At 54.3% G+C, this 14,269-nt stretch overlaps 7 protein-coding genes across 7 annotated transcripts; 4 read left to right on the forward strand and 3 right to left on the reverse strand.

Annotated features, from left to right (window-relative positions):
* Nucleotides 1-9: 9 nt before the first annotated feature.
* On the forward strand, nucleotides 10-1,422 carry B0T23DRAFT_330803 (ribosomal L28e protein family-domain-containing protein). Its single transcript, XM_062835715.1, has 3 exons — nucleotides 10-187; nucleotides 258-424; nucleotides 503-1,422. The coding sequence occupies exons 1-3, from the start codon at nucleotides 154-156 to the stop codon at nucleotides 1,274-1,276; spliced, it is 975 nt and encodes a 324-aa protein (XP_062697699.1). The 5' UTR covers nucleotides 10-153; the 3' UTR covers nucleotides 1,277-1,422.
* A 238-nt stretch (nucleotides 1,423-1,660) lies between these two features.
* On the forward strand, nucleotides 1,661-2,987 carry B0T23DRAFT_409922 (Sec1-binding region of Mso1-domain-containing protein; the record flags this gene model as incomplete). Its single annotated transcript, XM_062839384.1, has 2 exons — nucleotides 1,661-2,861; nucleotides 2,924-2,987. The coding sequence occupies exons 1-2, from the start codon at nucleotides 2,122-2,124 to the stop codon at nucleotides 2,985-2,987; spliced, it is 804 nt and encodes a 267-aa protein (XP_062697700.1). The 5' UTR covers nucleotides 1,661-2,121.
* Nucleotides 2,988-3,664: 677 nt separating this feature from the next.
* On the reverse strand, nucleotides 3,665-5,807 carry B0T23DRAFT_309211 (uncharacterized protein; the record flags this gene model as incomplete). Its single annotated transcript, XM_062834505.1, has 3 exons — nucleotides 3,665-3,782; nucleotides 3,854-5,450; nucleotides 5,519-5,807. 3 exons carry the CDS (start codon nucleotides 5,805-5,807, stop codon nucleotides 3,665-3,667), a joined length of 2,004 nt encoding a protein of 667 aa, XP_062697701.1.
* A 713-nt stretch (nucleotides 5,808-6,520) lies between these two features.
* Nucleotides 6,521-8,070, forward strand: B0T23DRAFT_307928 (pseudouridine synthase; the record flags this gene model as incomplete). The annotated part of the gene is made up of 2 exons (XM_062834447.1): nucleotides 6,521-6,554; nucleotides 6,668-8,070. 2 exons carry the CDS (start codon nucleotides 6,521-6,523, stop codon nucleotides 8,068-8,070), a joined length of 1,437 nt encoding a protein of 478 aa, XP_062697702.1.
* A 387-nt stretch (nucleotides 8,071-8,457) lies between these two features.
* B0T23DRAFT_307778 (uncharacterized protein) lies at nucleotides 8,458-9,525 on the reverse strand (the record flags this gene model as incomplete). The annotated part of the gene is made up of 1 exon (XM_062834438.1): nucleotides 8,458-9,525. One exon carries the CDS (start codon nucleotides 9,523-9,525, stop codon nucleotides 8,458-8,460), a length of 1,068 nt encoding a protein of 355 aa, XP_062697703.1.
* Nucleotides 9,526-10,630: 1,105 nt separating this feature from the next.
* B0T23DRAFT_34264 (uncharacterized protein) lies at nucleotides 10,631-11,765 on the reverse strand. Its single transcript, XM_062835907.1, has 2 exons — nucleotides 11,018-11,765; nucleotides 10,631-10,944 (listed from the first exon to the last, which is right to left on the reverse strand). The coding sequence occupies exons 1-2, from the start codon at nucleotides 11,489-11,491 to the stop codon at nucleotides 10,774-10,776; spliced, it is 645 nt and encodes a 214-aa protein (XP_062697704.1). The 5' UTR covers nucleotides 11,492-11,765; the 3' UTR covers nucleotides 10,631-10,773.
* A 114-nt stretch (nucleotides 11,766-11,879) lies between these two features.
* Nucleotides 11,880-13,294, forward strand: B0T23DRAFT_409927 (ERG2/sigma1 receptor-like protein). The gene is made up of 2 exons (XM_062839385.1): nucleotides 11,880-12,652; nucleotides 12,740-13,294. The coding sequence occupies exons 1-2, from the start codon at nucleotides 12,223-12,225 to the stop codon at nucleotides 13,075-13,077; spliced, it is 768 nt and encodes a 255-aa protein (XP_062697705.1). The 5' UTR covers nucleotides 11,880-12,222; the 3' UTR covers nucleotides 13,078-13,294.
* The last annotated feature ends 975 nt before the right edge of the window (nucleotides 13,295-14,269 follow it).

The following is a 14,269-nucleotide window of genomic DNA, read 5'->3' on the forward strand; positions in this document are numbered from 1 at the left end:
GCAACCGCAGCCACGCCTGTGTCTTCTCCATCTCCTCGTACACACGACCTGCTCTTGCTCCCTTCTTCGAGAAGTTGACCTTTCTTTTTCACCACAACGCCAATTCGAAGATACCCCGACAATTAGAAGGCGGCTAGATCGACTACAGTCAACATGTCTGACGAAATCGTCTGGCAGATCATCAACCGTATGTCGCAGTCTCTCGAAAGTTAAAAGGCCTGCCTGCCCCGCAGTGTCGCTAACCTTCGACCCTACAGAGCAGTTCTGTGCTTTCAAACTCAAGACGACCAAGGGCAACAACTTTTGCAGAAATGAGTACAACGTCAGCGGCTTCTGCAACAGGCAGAGCTGCCCCCTAGCCAACAGCCGTTATGCGACCGTCAGAACCTCGCCCAAGGGCACAATATACCTTTACATCAAGACCGTGCGTATCCGCTCCTTGTGGCGAACCTACCAGATCCCCGGGACCAGCTAGCTGACACACCCTTCCCCTTTCTTACAGATTGAGAGAGCCCACATGCCCTCCAAATGGTGGGAGAAGATCAAGTTGTCGCAAAACTACGCCGAAGCCCTCCAGCAAATAGAGGACCGCCTCCAATACTTCCCCAAATTCCTCCTCCACAAGTGCAAGCAGCGCCTCACCCGTCTCGTACAAGTCGCGACCCGCATGCGCAAACTCGCCGCCGAGGAGGACCGTCTCGGCGAGAAGCTGGTGCCCAAGATGGCGCCCAAGGTCAAGCACCGCGAAGAGGCCAGAGAGCGCAAGGCCCTCATTGCCGCCAAGCTGGAGAGGACGATCGAGAGAGAGCTGCTGGAACGTCTCAGGCAAGGAATGTACGGCGACCAGCCCCTCAACTGCTCCGAGTCTGTCTGGAAGAAGGTGCTGCAGGGTCTCGAGAAGGAGGGCGAGGGTACCCGCGACAAGGACCTGGATGAGGGCATCGAGGACGAGGATGAGGAGGAAGAAGAAGAGGAAGAGCTCGAGGAGGAGATCGAGGACGGCAATGTCGAGTACGTGTCCGACTTTGAAGAGACCGACGACGAGCTCAACGATATCGAGGACTGGCTCGGCAGCGACGACGAGGACGATGCGGAGGATGACGACGACGAGGATGACGATGACGACGATGAGGGCGACAGCGAGGAGGATACCAAGAAGAAGACAAAGGCTGGCGATAAGAGGAAGAGAGGAAAGGTCACCAAGATGAAGGCACGGAAAAAGAAGGAGATCGAGGTGGAGCACGAGACGGACAGGGAGAAGTTGCTTGCTTTCTAAAAGAGGGACGTGGGAGATTTGTTATCGTGGTTGTTGTTGATGTACTAGATGATGATACCTTGGCATCTGGCAGATTGGTCACCGGTCTTGACATTCTGTCATGTAATGATTGCATGGCTCGTAGAATAAGAGCTCTTTTCATGTTTAAGTCTGTTCAATCTGGAGAACTACCTCCAGCTACTTTGCGGTTGTGATATGCGAGGAGCAAAAGTGCATGCATTACCACTGGACTACCTCTACCCCCCCTGCGGGTCACAGGCTCGCCATGCGGCCCTGTAAAGTCAAGGTTGGTATGTGATTTATAGGTGGGGCAGTGGCTCTTCAGGACAGGAGGTAACGGTCGCGCAGTGATGAAACGCCCCTTGGAACCCACGCCGCCTTTCGCATCTCTCCTGGCGATCAACCAATCCATCAATTTACCTTCCACATTCAAAGAAGGCCACGAAAACAAGGAACTTTGGCAACTTTTTGTTTCCTTTCTATATCGCGGGACACGAACAAACCTTCAATTCCCAATCAAACAACACGAAGTTTGTGCCTGACCGACACACCGCGGCTAACTGCAAAATACCCTTACCCGCAACAACCACCTGAAGGAAGCTTCCCACCGCCCGATCTCGCGATCCGATCAAGGGGTGCTTGCTGGTCGTAGCACCTCGTCACCGACAGAACCAAACCTACCTCGCTTTGACTTTCCAACAGCACACGATAAACCTAGACATCAGATATCTAATTACACCAACCGAACGTAACCCATCCACAAGAACACCCGTTACACAATAGGAAATCCGAAACAACAAACAACATCCCGACCAACAAAGGCAACAACAACAACAACAACCAAGATGTCCTCCTGGTACTCCAACCTCTCCAACAACATCACCAAGCTCCAACGCACCTACTTCTCGGGCGAAGCCGACGGCGACACCGAAGACGACACCCACGTCTGCCGCGTCCTGCGCGCCTACTATATCGAAAAGGGTCAACACTTTCCTTCCTGGCTACCTCCCGACCCCAAGGCTCCTCCTCCTGTCCAACAACAACAACAGCAGCAGCAAGGACAACAACAGAGATATAACGGTTATGGCGGTCAGGGTCAACAACAGTTAAGCAGTCTATGGGACAATAACAACGGTGGCGGCCGGGGAGGAGGAGGAGGAGGAGGAGGAGCAGGAGCGCAACAAGGAAGTGCGGCGCAAAGTCGAAACCCTTTCGCCCGCGGCGCCGCTTCCTCAGCTGCTTCGTCACCTGTCAACGCCGCCCCCGGCCATGGTGGTGGGTATCAAGCAGGAGGACAGCATCAAGGAGGAGGAGGGGCGCCGCCGCAGAGTCTAAGAGCCGGCAGCACCAGCAGCAATGGGGGGTACGGCCATCAACAATCGGGGCCCTACGGCTCCGCAGCAGGAGGCGGAGCAGCTAGCAGCGTGGCGTCAATGCCTGCGCAGCACAGTGGGAGCAGTGGGATTAGTGCGCAGGACAAATTGAAGCAGAGGCTTTGGGGCGGGTCGAGGACAACTAGTCCTGGAAACTCGAGTGGGACTGGGCCGTTTGCGCCGCCTGCTGCTGCTTCCCAGCAGAGGGCAGGGTCCGTAGGAGGAGGGGGGGAGGGGGCTATGATGGGGGACATGGAAATGTGGGATTGCCGAGTGGACCTAGACTGCCGCCAGGAGGAGGGAGGATGGGGTTGCCTAGTAACCCTAGGATGCGATAGAGAAGAGGAGAGTTGAGGAGGGAGGAGGTGGAACAGGTGTATACAGGAAGACAGGCTGGGCAAAGCGTAGCGTTGGCTTTACTGGTTTACTGGTCGGCAAGCGATTCGATTTTTTCTTAGCTAGCGAATAAACAGGAGCAATTATACCAATTGTCGAGTAGAGGAAGATGAATGGATGCTTGGGGATGAAGTGGAAACAGGAACGCTTCCCGAGATGATCCACGCTGGTCCAAACAACACCGGTAGTCTTCGCCGTCGTTGAGCTCTTGAGAGCAACGCTTGAACCCTTCGTGAGTATATGTACACAGCCAGCCAGCAGGTAGACCTGCCCAAGCACAAAGCAATTTGAGAGATTAATCAGCACTTATTGTAGCCATACTCCCTTTTGGCTCGATAAAGATGCTCTACCTGGCAACAGCGAATCAAGCCTCCGTATAACCTGAATCTCCATGAACTCCAAAACACCTTAATTCGCAGATATCCCAAACCCCATTAAAGCTTGGCCGCCACCCAAAGCCAAGTACATTGTATGTGGTACAGTTGGTATCAATCAACTACCAGTGGTGACCTTTCCGAGCCGCCATTGTAAGTCCGAGGCGATTGCTCCCCGCATAGCGAGATCGGTTCATGGAGGCCGCGAGAGCAATCATGCAGGAAGACCAGTCGATTTTGTCGACTTAAATCAACAACCGACGTTTGATCGGGAGTGGCAGCGGTTCCCCGTTCAGCGAACCCCGTTTCTTAGCCAGGGCATTCTTCCCCATCGCCTGGATTTTATCGAGGAGATGACTGTGACTGCCTAGTTAGAATAACTGGTCATTGACGACAATTAACGTGGAGGGTGAGACAATAAAGTAAAGTCATACTTGATAGGCAAATGTCCGGCCTTACTTTCCTCCATGGCCAAGTTGATCTTCTGCGCCTGCTCCTCGTGGTCCTTGAAGTGCTTCGAGATGAGATCCTGGCCCTCGGGCTCGTCCGCCGACCGGACCACGTAGTTGCACCCTTCCTGATCGCACGTCCAGGTCCCGTTAGGACCGGCCGGTGACATGGTCGGGAGGCGTTCGGCTTGGACTACTATTCGGACTGCATCTTTCGGTATGACGCCCGTGTCATCAGCTATATCAATGACGACGCTGTTTGCGTCACTTTCCTCGTCTTCCTCCACCCTGACTGTTCGTTTTAGGGCTTTTCGTCCGCGCCTGGGCGGCATGTCGTCTTCATCAATCATATCGGATGCGAGTCGCTTGGAGCCTGCCACACGCAGGGTTGCCACCTTGCCGGATGGACGGCCTACCCGAGGTTGCTTTCCAGCCCGGACTTCATCCTTTGACTCGGCTTCAACACTAGGGGTAGGCCCGAGAGCGCTTGACAAGCGACTTATATGTGTTTGCCGCCGGGTCCGACGAGTTAAATATTGAGGAATATCCTCCACCACGAATTCCACTGGAGCAGGGCGTCCATTCTCAACAACGTCCTCGAGCCAAGCCTTATATGGTGTGTTGTCCCACATTGGTGGTAGTCGCTCAAGAAGATCCTTTGCAAAGTGCTCGCATAGCTCCCTGGCGGCATTGTAGTATTTGATCCTGCAGTTGTAGAATAAGTCCGAGTTGATTTTTGACATTTTCACCGTCTTGATGTCAATACGTTGGGCAACTTCTCCCAACAGAGCGATGAGCCTATCGACTGGGTCATCGGGAAGGTCGTCACTACCAGTAATGACGGCGGGCGACGCCCGAGGGCGAGGGGAACTTGAAGATAGGTGTCGGTGTGACACTGGGGCTGGGATCGGAATTTCCACAGGGCTGTCTCTGGCTATACCCTTCCCTTTGTCTGAGCGTTGGTCTGACAGCTCACTAGCCTGTCGACTGGTCCTGGTCGTCCTGCCTTTCGGTGGTTCACGGATCGCTAAGCTTTGGGATTGAGGCGAGTGATCGTCCCGCGCGAGTAAACCTTCCGGCTCAGCAGCTGGTTTGGTGAGCAATCCAGCAGCGACGTCGCTGATCTTCTTTTGAAGGTCTGGGCGGGCTGATTGCAGCCAAGCGGCAAACCCGGTGTCCTGCCATCTGATCTCGGATTCCTTGGGGAAATGAGCTAACAGAAACTGTGCCCACTTCAGACATCGGGCCTCAACTTCTTCTTTCACCGTGACAGCTCCATCTCCTGCCGTCAGCGCGTATGAAAAGAAGATTTCGTCCAAAGATGGTGGCTTTACATCCTTGCGCTTCTTCTTGTCGGCCTTCTTTAGCAGCCTCTTGTGCTCCTCGTACGGACCCATGATTCCATAGTATAGGGTGATTGCCTCCATCACCTCGTTGTACATGGTTTCGTATTTCCTCGAGGGAATGATTTCGAACCATCCCGATGCGCCAGAAACCCAAAGGGTGTTTGGGTCATATCCGATCGAGTATCGTTCCGATCTAGAGATTTCGATATACGTCGCTTTGTTGTAAGGCTTGTGGACTTGGTGGTTGTTAGCATCTGAGCGGGGAAACTTCCCGAGGGGAATGGGCGTCAACAAGTCAACCTACAGCATTCGCGAGCTTCGTCGTCACCGTCTTCCACCGGTTCGAGTTTTCCGCGTACGATAAATGGCCCCTCGAGATCGACATGTAGCGGGTTTGCCAGCGTCTTTCCGTCCTTTTGGTAAATGGTGGCATCCGTCAACACGGCAAAATATGGCCACAGGTCATCCGACGTGCCTGGGGTGACCGGCTTGAGGATCGCCGACTCTCTTGTCCATCGCCGGCGCCTATCGTCGGTCGAGTCGATGGATGCGCTGGAGCCTCTTCTGCGCCGTGGGCGTCCTGGTCCGGCCATGTTGTCGTTTCACCCCACGAAAGCAGCTCGGCAGTGATATGATTGTAGATATCGAGTTTCATGGAACTCTGGCGGGAAGCTAACTTGCCTGGATTTTGATTTCGAACTGTTAACACTGGTGACAGCCTCTAGACCCTCATAAACGGTCGAGTCGACACTTATCAAAGTGGGTTCGTTTCTGAGACAAGGGGAGAAGATGGAAGTATTTTACAATGTAGATATCAGAAAAAAAACAAAGGAAGTGGAGGAAAACAGTCAGAACAAGGGTATTATCTCGAGGGGGGAGTGGCATGTAACGCGATACTTCTCTCACTAAAAGACAGGCCCTGGAGCAACAGCCAATGGACGCGACTTGTTCCACCAACGGAAGCAACAAGCAAGCAACATCCGCGACCTCGACGGTCGGATTGCCAAATCGTTCGTCAGTGTGGGGGCCCAGGCACTTTAACCCCTGTATACCGGCTCCGCATCCGCTGCTGATAAGGGGCGATAAGCCCTAAAATAAGTGACCGGTCCCCTGCAGTGTCAGGTCCGAGTCTAGTGTAGGAATTTTCGAGGGAGAGCTTCCTGCGCATGGAGACTCCAATTGGAAACCCGTTCTTGCACATCGGAAGTCCAGAGGCTGTGTTGTGTATTCCCGTCGCGAACCTCCCTCCGTTCCTCTTACATCCAACCCCCAGAGACTGTAGATGATCTGGAGGTCAATTATCAAGATGGCACAGAATAGCCTCGCCGAGGGCGTCTTCGGTATGTCATCACTACCTACGCCTTCAGTCTTCGGCGCGCATTCTGTAGAAGCCGATGTCCAGAGAGGCGCATCATGAAGACACAAAACTGACTTAATTTGAACTCAACATCAGCCATCAACAAGCCCTATGGCATGAGCTCAGCCCAGGTCATCCGCGACTGTCAACACCACTTCAACCCGTCCAAGCTCTTCGCGCCCCTCCTAGCTGCCGACCGCGCCCTCCGTGAGAAGGAGGGCAAATACCAAAAGCAACGCCGCACCCATGCCAAGCGGGACATCAACGTCAAGATCGGCCACGGCGGTACCCTCGACCCATTGGCCACCGGCGTTCTGATCCTCGGCGTTGGCAAGGGCACCAAGGCCCTGCACGACTTCCTGGGCTGCACCAAGACCTACGAAACCGTCGTGGTCTTTGGCGCCAGCACCGACACCTACGACCGCGTTGGCAAGCTCATCAAGAAGGGCGACTACAGCAACATCACGCGCGAGCAGGTCGAGGAGGCGCTCAACTCCTTCCGCGGCAAGTTTCAGCAGATGCCTCCTCTCTACTCGGCGCTCAAGATGAACGGCAAGCCGCTATACGAATACGCGCGCGAGGGCAAGCCGATCCCCCGCGAGATCGAGACCCGCGAGGTCGACGTGACGGAACTCGAGCTGACCGAGTGGTACGAACCCGGCACGCACAACCACCGGTGGCCGACGGAGGAGGCCGAGCAGGCCGAGAAAAACGTGGTCAAGTCGGTGTGGCAGGTGGCCAAGAACCAGCAGGACGGCACGACCAGCACAGAGGAGGCCGCAACGTTAATACCGGAGGTAGTGGAGAAGGAGGTCAAGGCGTTGGCGAACCACGAGAGCAACAAGCGCGCGGCCGAGGAACGGGTCGATGAGCTGGTTTCCGAGGAGCCCGCGGGCAAGAAGAGAAAGACGGAGACCGGCGCTGCTGAGCCCATGATGTCGGGCGCTCTGAAAGATAAGAAGGGCAAGGACAAGAAGCAGGACAAGTACGCCAAGAACAGGGGTATGGATCTTGCTCCTCCTCCGCCGTCGCCCGATACCCCGTTCCCCTGGGAGGGCAAGGGTCCTCCGGCTGCCAAGATCCGCATGACCGTGACTTCGGGCTTCTACGTCCGCAGTCTGTGCCACGACTTGGGGGAAAAGCTTGGGTGCGGCGCTATGATGGCTGAACTGGTTAGATCTAGGCAAGGCGAGTTTGTCCTGGGCACTGATAACTGCATGGAGTACTCCGACCTTGCCCTGGGTGAGGAAGTCTGGGCACCCAAGATCCAGAAGGCTTTGGACCTGTGGAATAACAAGGACAAGGCGGGCAAGGCCCAGGCTGTCGAGCCGGTAGTCAAGAAGGAGGAAGTCAAGACTGAGGAGGTTAAGGCCGAGGAGATCAAGGCCGAAGACGCCAAGATCGAGAAGCAGCCTACGCCGACACCAACACCGGAGCAGCCCGCAGGTGAGGTCAAAGTAGAAGAATCCGCTTCTGTAAAGGATGAGGCGAAGGCATGAGAGAAGTCATTATTGTCAAAGCAAGCGAAAACAAAATAAAGCAAATTATACCCAAATTAATGCAGATATGATTATTCCGAGGTCAATGTTATCATGCCTCTTAGGGTGCTATCCAGCCAGCAAATGCTGTTGCCATGTGTGCTCCTTCCCGAGTCCGTCTATATCCAAAGAACCAAGCCCGCCGACCATGCAATTTCATCATGATGCCTGCCTGCCTGCCCCTGGTGTCCCTTTTTTCCCCCGCCAGATGCTAGCCCAAAACCAAGATCTAGACTAAGTAAGTTACATACCCACTGATCCCCGTCATTAAATTATATTAGAATTACCAACCTCTTCCCTGTATCTCGTCGGAGGTTACCGTTAGATATTACTATTTTTTCCTTTCCGTCAATCATCCAGATCCAGCCTGGAATTCTGCCTCCTCACCACCGCCACCGGTAACCTCCCCTCGTAATCACTATCCTCTTCTCCCTCTTCACTCCCATGTGTTCCCCGTTCCATTACCTGCGAAGTCTCCTTCAACACATCCCTCACCCTCTCCATCCTTCTCACCGCCCCCTCCAGCATTTCCAGCCTCTCCTTTTTCTGTTCGTCTCTCTTCTCCAGCGTCTTCACCCGCTCCTCCAGCTTCGCTCTCGCCCTTCTTTCCGACGCGACCATCTCGTTGGCTTCCGAGAACAGGGTCACCGATAACTCCTCGATCTCGCGCGACGTGGCGGTTAGTTTCGCTTCGGCTTTGGCTAGCTTGGCGCGGGTTTCCGTGTGGAGGGATTTTTCTTGGGATAGGGCTGCCTGGAGGTCGGAGATCTCTTTTTGTTGCTGAAGGGACGGGGAGGTGGACTGGAACGGTTGTTGGAGGGGGCTGCTTAGAGTGAACGATTGCGAGAGGGTGGATTGGTGCGTTGGCATATGAGGAACAGGACCGGTAGAAGACTGGGCGGATTTGAGGTTGGGCGTTGATTTGCGCGAGGTCAAAAAGGCGGAGAGACGGGAGGCGGCGCCGGTGGGCAGGAAGGAGGAGACGGAGCTGACGCTGCGAGGGGCGGCGGGGGAGGCGTTGGCTGTTGCGGTGGTGGAGGGGGTTGCGGATTGGGGAGGGGTGGCGAGGGCTGCATCGGCGTGTTGTTGTTGTTGTTGCGGTGATGATATTTGGGACGCAACTGGGGAGGACTGGGATTGTTGTTGTTGCTGCTGCTGTTTGAGTTGCCCTCGTAGTTGGGCTATCTCGTCTTCGTAATCGGCCCAGCGATCGACGGCGGATGAAGCCTTTTCGTTGAGCAGGCGCACTTGGCTTTGAAGTTCTTGGATCTTGTTGTGGGCATCGAGAACGGCCGCCTGCATCTCCAAGAAGGGTTGGGTCCCCTCGAGATCGATACCGCATTGTGGGCAGCACGGAGCGGTAGATAACGTTTGGGTGACCGGTTCGACGATGACGGGGGCGGCGGTCATCGTCATGGTGGCGGTGGTTGACATGGCTCACCAGGGCCCCGTTAGGACAGATGATATCGACAGGGAGAGTTCGCGCGTCTTGTCGGATTGGACAAAAATCAAAGATGATGGATTGAAGCGGTTCGTCTGATCTCGAATATTTTCTTTTCGGGAACGAAGTGGACTCCTGTCAGGAACAAGAAAACTAGATGGAGACGCCGTTGCGGTGGGGATGGCCTGGTTCCCGTTGAAACAGGGGCAGGGAGCTTGTTGTTTTCGTCTTAGACTTTGTTTTGTGTATCTGGGGGGCGCTGAGTGAGGTCGCTAACTAACACGCCGCCAGAGCTCTCACTCTGCCTCCTCCTTTTTGAAGAATGATCAAGCTGTGAAAGGGAGGACAAGAAATGGGTGGAAATGTGTCAAGGCACGCAGGGTTTCGGTGACGTACGGGACTCTACCGCCCTCCCCCGTTCTACGCCCCCCCGCCGTTCCGATGATCTTCAGCGGTATGTAGGTACCGCATGCACGATGCAAGGCCCATGTGGGGGGTATACGAGACGCCAAGCCGCCCTTGAGCCGCCTTAAAGAAACAGCACTCATTAACGTTTGGCCCAGGCGGCGGATGACGGCACGGACAACAGATGGGCAAGGGAATAGTAAGGTCCGTATGAAGGAGGCTGTTCGCAAGGTATCTTCTATACAGATTTTTGAACGGGTATCCAGTTTCTGAATGCAATGACAGGCGTAGCCGTGTCTGGCGTCACTATATCTTTCCTCGACGTGACAAGATCATAACTCGCCATCATCTTCGTTATCCCTGAAACAGGCGCTGTATCATGACTGTGTTGTTCCGCTGTGTCAAGAGTGAATCGTGACATGACCCATCTCCATACTTCTCTGAGTGCGAGCCCTATCACCCAAGACCATGTTCTGCACGGTCTAACTTGGCGTACCTGGAGTATCCGCCAGAAACTCTGGGGCCAAGACATCTCTTGGCTTGGATCTGTCGCTGGGATGCTTGCTTGTGATGCGAGTGGCCGACCGTGTTGATGGCCCGGCGGACCGTGAGAGCTCGACGGTCGACGTGCCGCCGCATTTGCAAGCCCCCAACCGGGTGCCGATAGAGCACCTGCTTCCACTACTCGGCGAGCGCTCCGAGCAGATTAACGCCCGTATCACCTTGATAACACGCTGCACCTCAAGCTAGTAACTGCGCTATGCATTGCTTTTCAAGCATCCTTTTCATGTCTCATTTCGAAACTCCATCCGCCGACTTCAGTAGGGCTTCGCAACCTTTCTGGGTTCGCTTAGCCCGGTCTCAGGGTCCTTGTATTCCTTCCAGTTGACGGGGTACATGGTGTTACCGGCCTCGCTTGTCGCCATAATGACACCGAGCTCGTTACGCGCTGTCGACAGGTAGTAGCTGGCTTGGTCACCGAGAGAAATCTAGTGGGGTGGCAGCACGTTAGCGAAAGTGTTCAGTCCATGTCTGGAAGAAAGAGAGGAGAAGAGCACTTACCACCTCGGCTCTGACAATATCTCCCGGCCTGAAGCTATCGTAAATCTTTACCCTGTCCTTCTCTGTTGCTCTCACGTCCTGCACTCTAATCAGGCCCTGCCACTCGGCCTCCAAAACAGTATCGCCGCAAATCAGAATGGCCACAACCGCTTGGCGCGGCATGATGCGAATCACCCGGCATAGCACGATGTTGCCCACTTCAGGAAGCACCTCGCGCTTGTCTGACGAACCCGCTGAACGCAGTACCGAGATGGTCGGTAGCTCGGCGGGCGTGGTCTGGGTGTTGATGATCTTGTTCAAGCGCTTAGCAGGGCCGGGCGCCTTGGCGGGCTGTGTGATGTTGACGACGCCGAGCAGCGAAGAGTAGAGGTTCGACTCGTGGATATGGGTTCCAGGACCGGGTTGGAACTTGGAGATAGGGCCAAGGAATTGGCCGGGGATGGCCATCGACGGGGAAGAGGATGTGCTCGCCATTGTGTCGGTCGTTCTAGGTCGATGGAGATATCGATGACGAAAGTTTGCGAATGGGTAAAAGTGGTATGGTAGTATGAGACGCGGTGCGACGCGCAAAGGGAAACTAAACAAATGAGAGATAACGATACGACAGAACGGACCCCGCGGCGATAACAACTGAGATTGGAGCTTCTGGTACGTGGAGGTAGATGTCCATTCGAATATTGAAATGTGATTGACCGGGCCCGCGGACGGGACTCAATGACGGAGGGGCACCGAAAAAAATAGAAACCCCTGTCGGTGCCAAGAGCGTTGTTACCTAGTGCCGCGCTGCTTTGCACCGACAGTGCTGCCGGGCAGCTTGAGCTGCCGGCGAGGGGGAGCTTGTGGATGCACTCCAGCCTGCCGGTGTGTCTGCCTCCAATTGGTCGTAGCGGTGGCTCCTTCAAGAAATCGGTTTAACGCTATCCGCGCAATTGAGCGTCCCCATTGGTCAAAGCTCTCAAAATCGAACGTGTCGGAAGTCGCAACACCGGCCTGGGCGGGCATGTTGCAACCACAAGGGTCCTCCACAAGGAAATCAGGGGTTGCCGTGGGTAGGTTTGTTGAGGTTGGGCTGACGGACCCCCCTGTCGGCGGTGGAAACTCTGTGGCCATTGTTTTGTTTCTTTATAATTCAAGATTCCCGTCTTCTCTCTCCCCTGTTTCTCCTCCTCGACATTGTGCCGTCTCGTCAATCGCAAAGCGTCACAATGCCTCCCAAGAAGCAGTCCTCCTCCGGCGGCAACAAGCCGTCCGGCTCTGGCTCTAGCTCCGGCTCTTCCTCCGGTTCGTCTTGCCGCTGCAGCTGCCGCTGCCGCTGCAGTATCGGTGGCTGGCTCAAGTTCTTCGCCATCTTGTTCGCCCTAGTTGCGCCTATCGCCTACGTCTTGGAGCAGCGTCTCGAGTCCTTCTACGTCTTCGATACTGAGCACCTTCACGATCTGTCCAAGCGCGCCATCAGCGCCCACGGCAACGACACCAAGGCTATTGTCAAGTACATTGTCGACGAGCTGAACGACCGCAACGGCGTTGCGCCCTACGTCAACAACGATGAGGAGTGGGTGTTCAACAACGCTGGTGGTGCCATGGGTGCTATGTACATCATCCACGCCTCCATCACCGAGTACCTGATTATCTTCGGTAAGCCCCGTCTTCCAACACGCTTTTCGCAAGCTTGTGCTTCCCGCTTCTTTGGACCCATCACTAACAACACACTCCACACAACAGGCACTGCCATCGGTACCGAGGGTCACACCGGCCGCCACACCGCCGACGACTACTTCCACATCCTCACCGGCACTCAGACTGCCTACGTCCCCGGCGAATACGAGCCTGAGGTCTACCCTCCCGGTTCCGTTCACCACCTCGTCCGCGGCACCGTCAAGCAGTACAAGATGCCCGAGAGCTGCTTCGCGCTCGAGTATGCGCGCGGCTGGATCCCTCCCATGCTGTTCTTCGGTTATGCCGACACCCTCAGCAGCACGCTCGATTTTCCTACCCTCTGGCGCACCTCCGTCATCACCGGCCGCGAGATGATCAGCAACTTGCTTAAGGGCAAGTTCTAAGCATTGTTGCTTTACGAACTGTCCCCTTCACCAAGGGTATTTGCAATACGAGAGTTTTGGAAAGCATGGGTAGAATATAGAGTAGAGATAGGGCTTCTCGGCACAAGCGGCGTCTACGCTGGACCGGAGTTTGGGTTAGATCAAGACATATCCATACCTATATTCACCATCTACGGTAACGTAGTCAAAACATGACTACAAAGATACCCTCTTTTGGAAATGTTCGTCGCCTCTGTTTGCACATTCGCTGGTGAGTCCTTGCCCTCAGGTGATTGTCATATACTTTCGTAGAGAAGACACAGGTCGGTTTTATTATATCTGTGTTCTGCTTTAGTATAGTTTACCCGCGCGCTTCCAGAGACTTCTGCAACAATGCTTTATCTTCACTTCTCTCTTCACTTCTCTCTTCACTTCTCTTTTCACTATACATCTCTAATAAAGTGCTCATGTCCGTGCCCCTGTTGTCTACGTAGTAACCCCTGAGCCACCGTCGCGCAAACATTACGATACCTGACACCCATGTGTACACTCCCTCGGCGTTCCTCAGCACGTCTATCTCCTGCTCTACACTTCATGCCACCAAGTAGTCTATCCCCCCCTTCTCACGATGGCAACTGGTCATACCTCGGTTGACTGTATTCCTCATTTTCTTTCGGCCAAAGTAGCCAGTCCATCACCACGCCACTGCGCCGCGAGACGGGACGACAAGACGACAACCTGGACGAAGATGCATGGTTTCATGAACAAATGACGATTCGGTTCATTCCAGTTTCATCAACTTATATTTGCTATCTTTCCAGGAAAAACGCCGTTAAAGTCCGGCATGTTGCCACTTTAATCTTTTCTTCTCCTGAGAACAGAGCAGAATGGGTGAACGAGTGTGACTAGATCACGATATCATTGGAATGGGTGATTTCAGTATTGGTTTGTTTGTGAATGAGACTGAGGTAACTAGTTTAACGAAAGGAATATTGGATTCTCCAAAATAACATATCGTAATACTTGACAGCATTGCTCGTGCCATGATGCTCTCATGATGGAGTGTTGTTGCTGGACAAGAGAGATGCAGTTACGATCGTCAGTCTGGGTCTTTGTCGATAACCAGACTGTGTTTAGTGTTGGACAGAGGTTGAACACAGCTCTGAGACCAGCTTAGAGTCTTTGAAACTTCTAGCATAGCTTTTTTGATACG

This window comes from Neurospora hispaniola (assembly GCF_033458365.1).
Source record: "Neurospora hispaniola strain FGSC 10403 chromosome Unknown B0T23scaffold_1, whole genome shotgun sequence".
NCBI lineage: Eukaryota > Fungi > Ascomycota > Sordariomycetes > Sordariales > Sordariaceae > Neurospora > Neurospora hispaniola.

What these genes read in the sequence shown, in the direction of transcription:
- B0T23DRAFT_330803 (XM_062835715.1), top strand. Translation starts at nt 154, where the DNA reads ATGTCTGACGAAATCGTCTGGCAGATCATCAACC. An exon ending in CGTCTGGCAGATCATCAACC is followed by an intron (nt 188 to 257) that starts GTATGTCGCAGT and finishes TCGACCCTACAG; the next exon opens with AGCAGTTCTGTGCTTTCAAA. An exon ending in TATACCTTTACATCAAGACC is followed by an intron (nt 425 to 502) that starts GTGCGTATCCGC and finishes CCTTTCTTACAG; the next exon opens with ATTGAGAGAGCCCACATGCC.
- B0T23DRAFT_34264 (XM_062835907.1), bottom strand. Translation starts at nt 11,491, where the DNA reads ATGGCGAGCACATCCTCTTCCCCGTCGATGGCCATCCCCGGCCAATTC. An exon ending in ATATTGTCAGAGCCGAGGTG is followed by an intron (nt 10,945 to 11,017) that starts GTAAGTGCTCTT and finishes CCACCCCACTAG; the next exon opens with ATTTCTCTCGGTGACCAAGC.
- B0T23DRAFT_409927 (XM_062839385.1), top strand. Translation starts at nt 12,223, where the DNA reads ATGCCTCCCAAGAAGCAGTCCTCCTCCGGCGGCAACAAGCCGTCCGGC. An exon ending in CGAGTACCTGATTATCTTCG is followed by an intron (nt 12,653 to 12,739) that starts GTAAGCCCCGTC and finishes TCCACACAACAG; the next exon opens with GCACTGCCATCGGTACCGAG.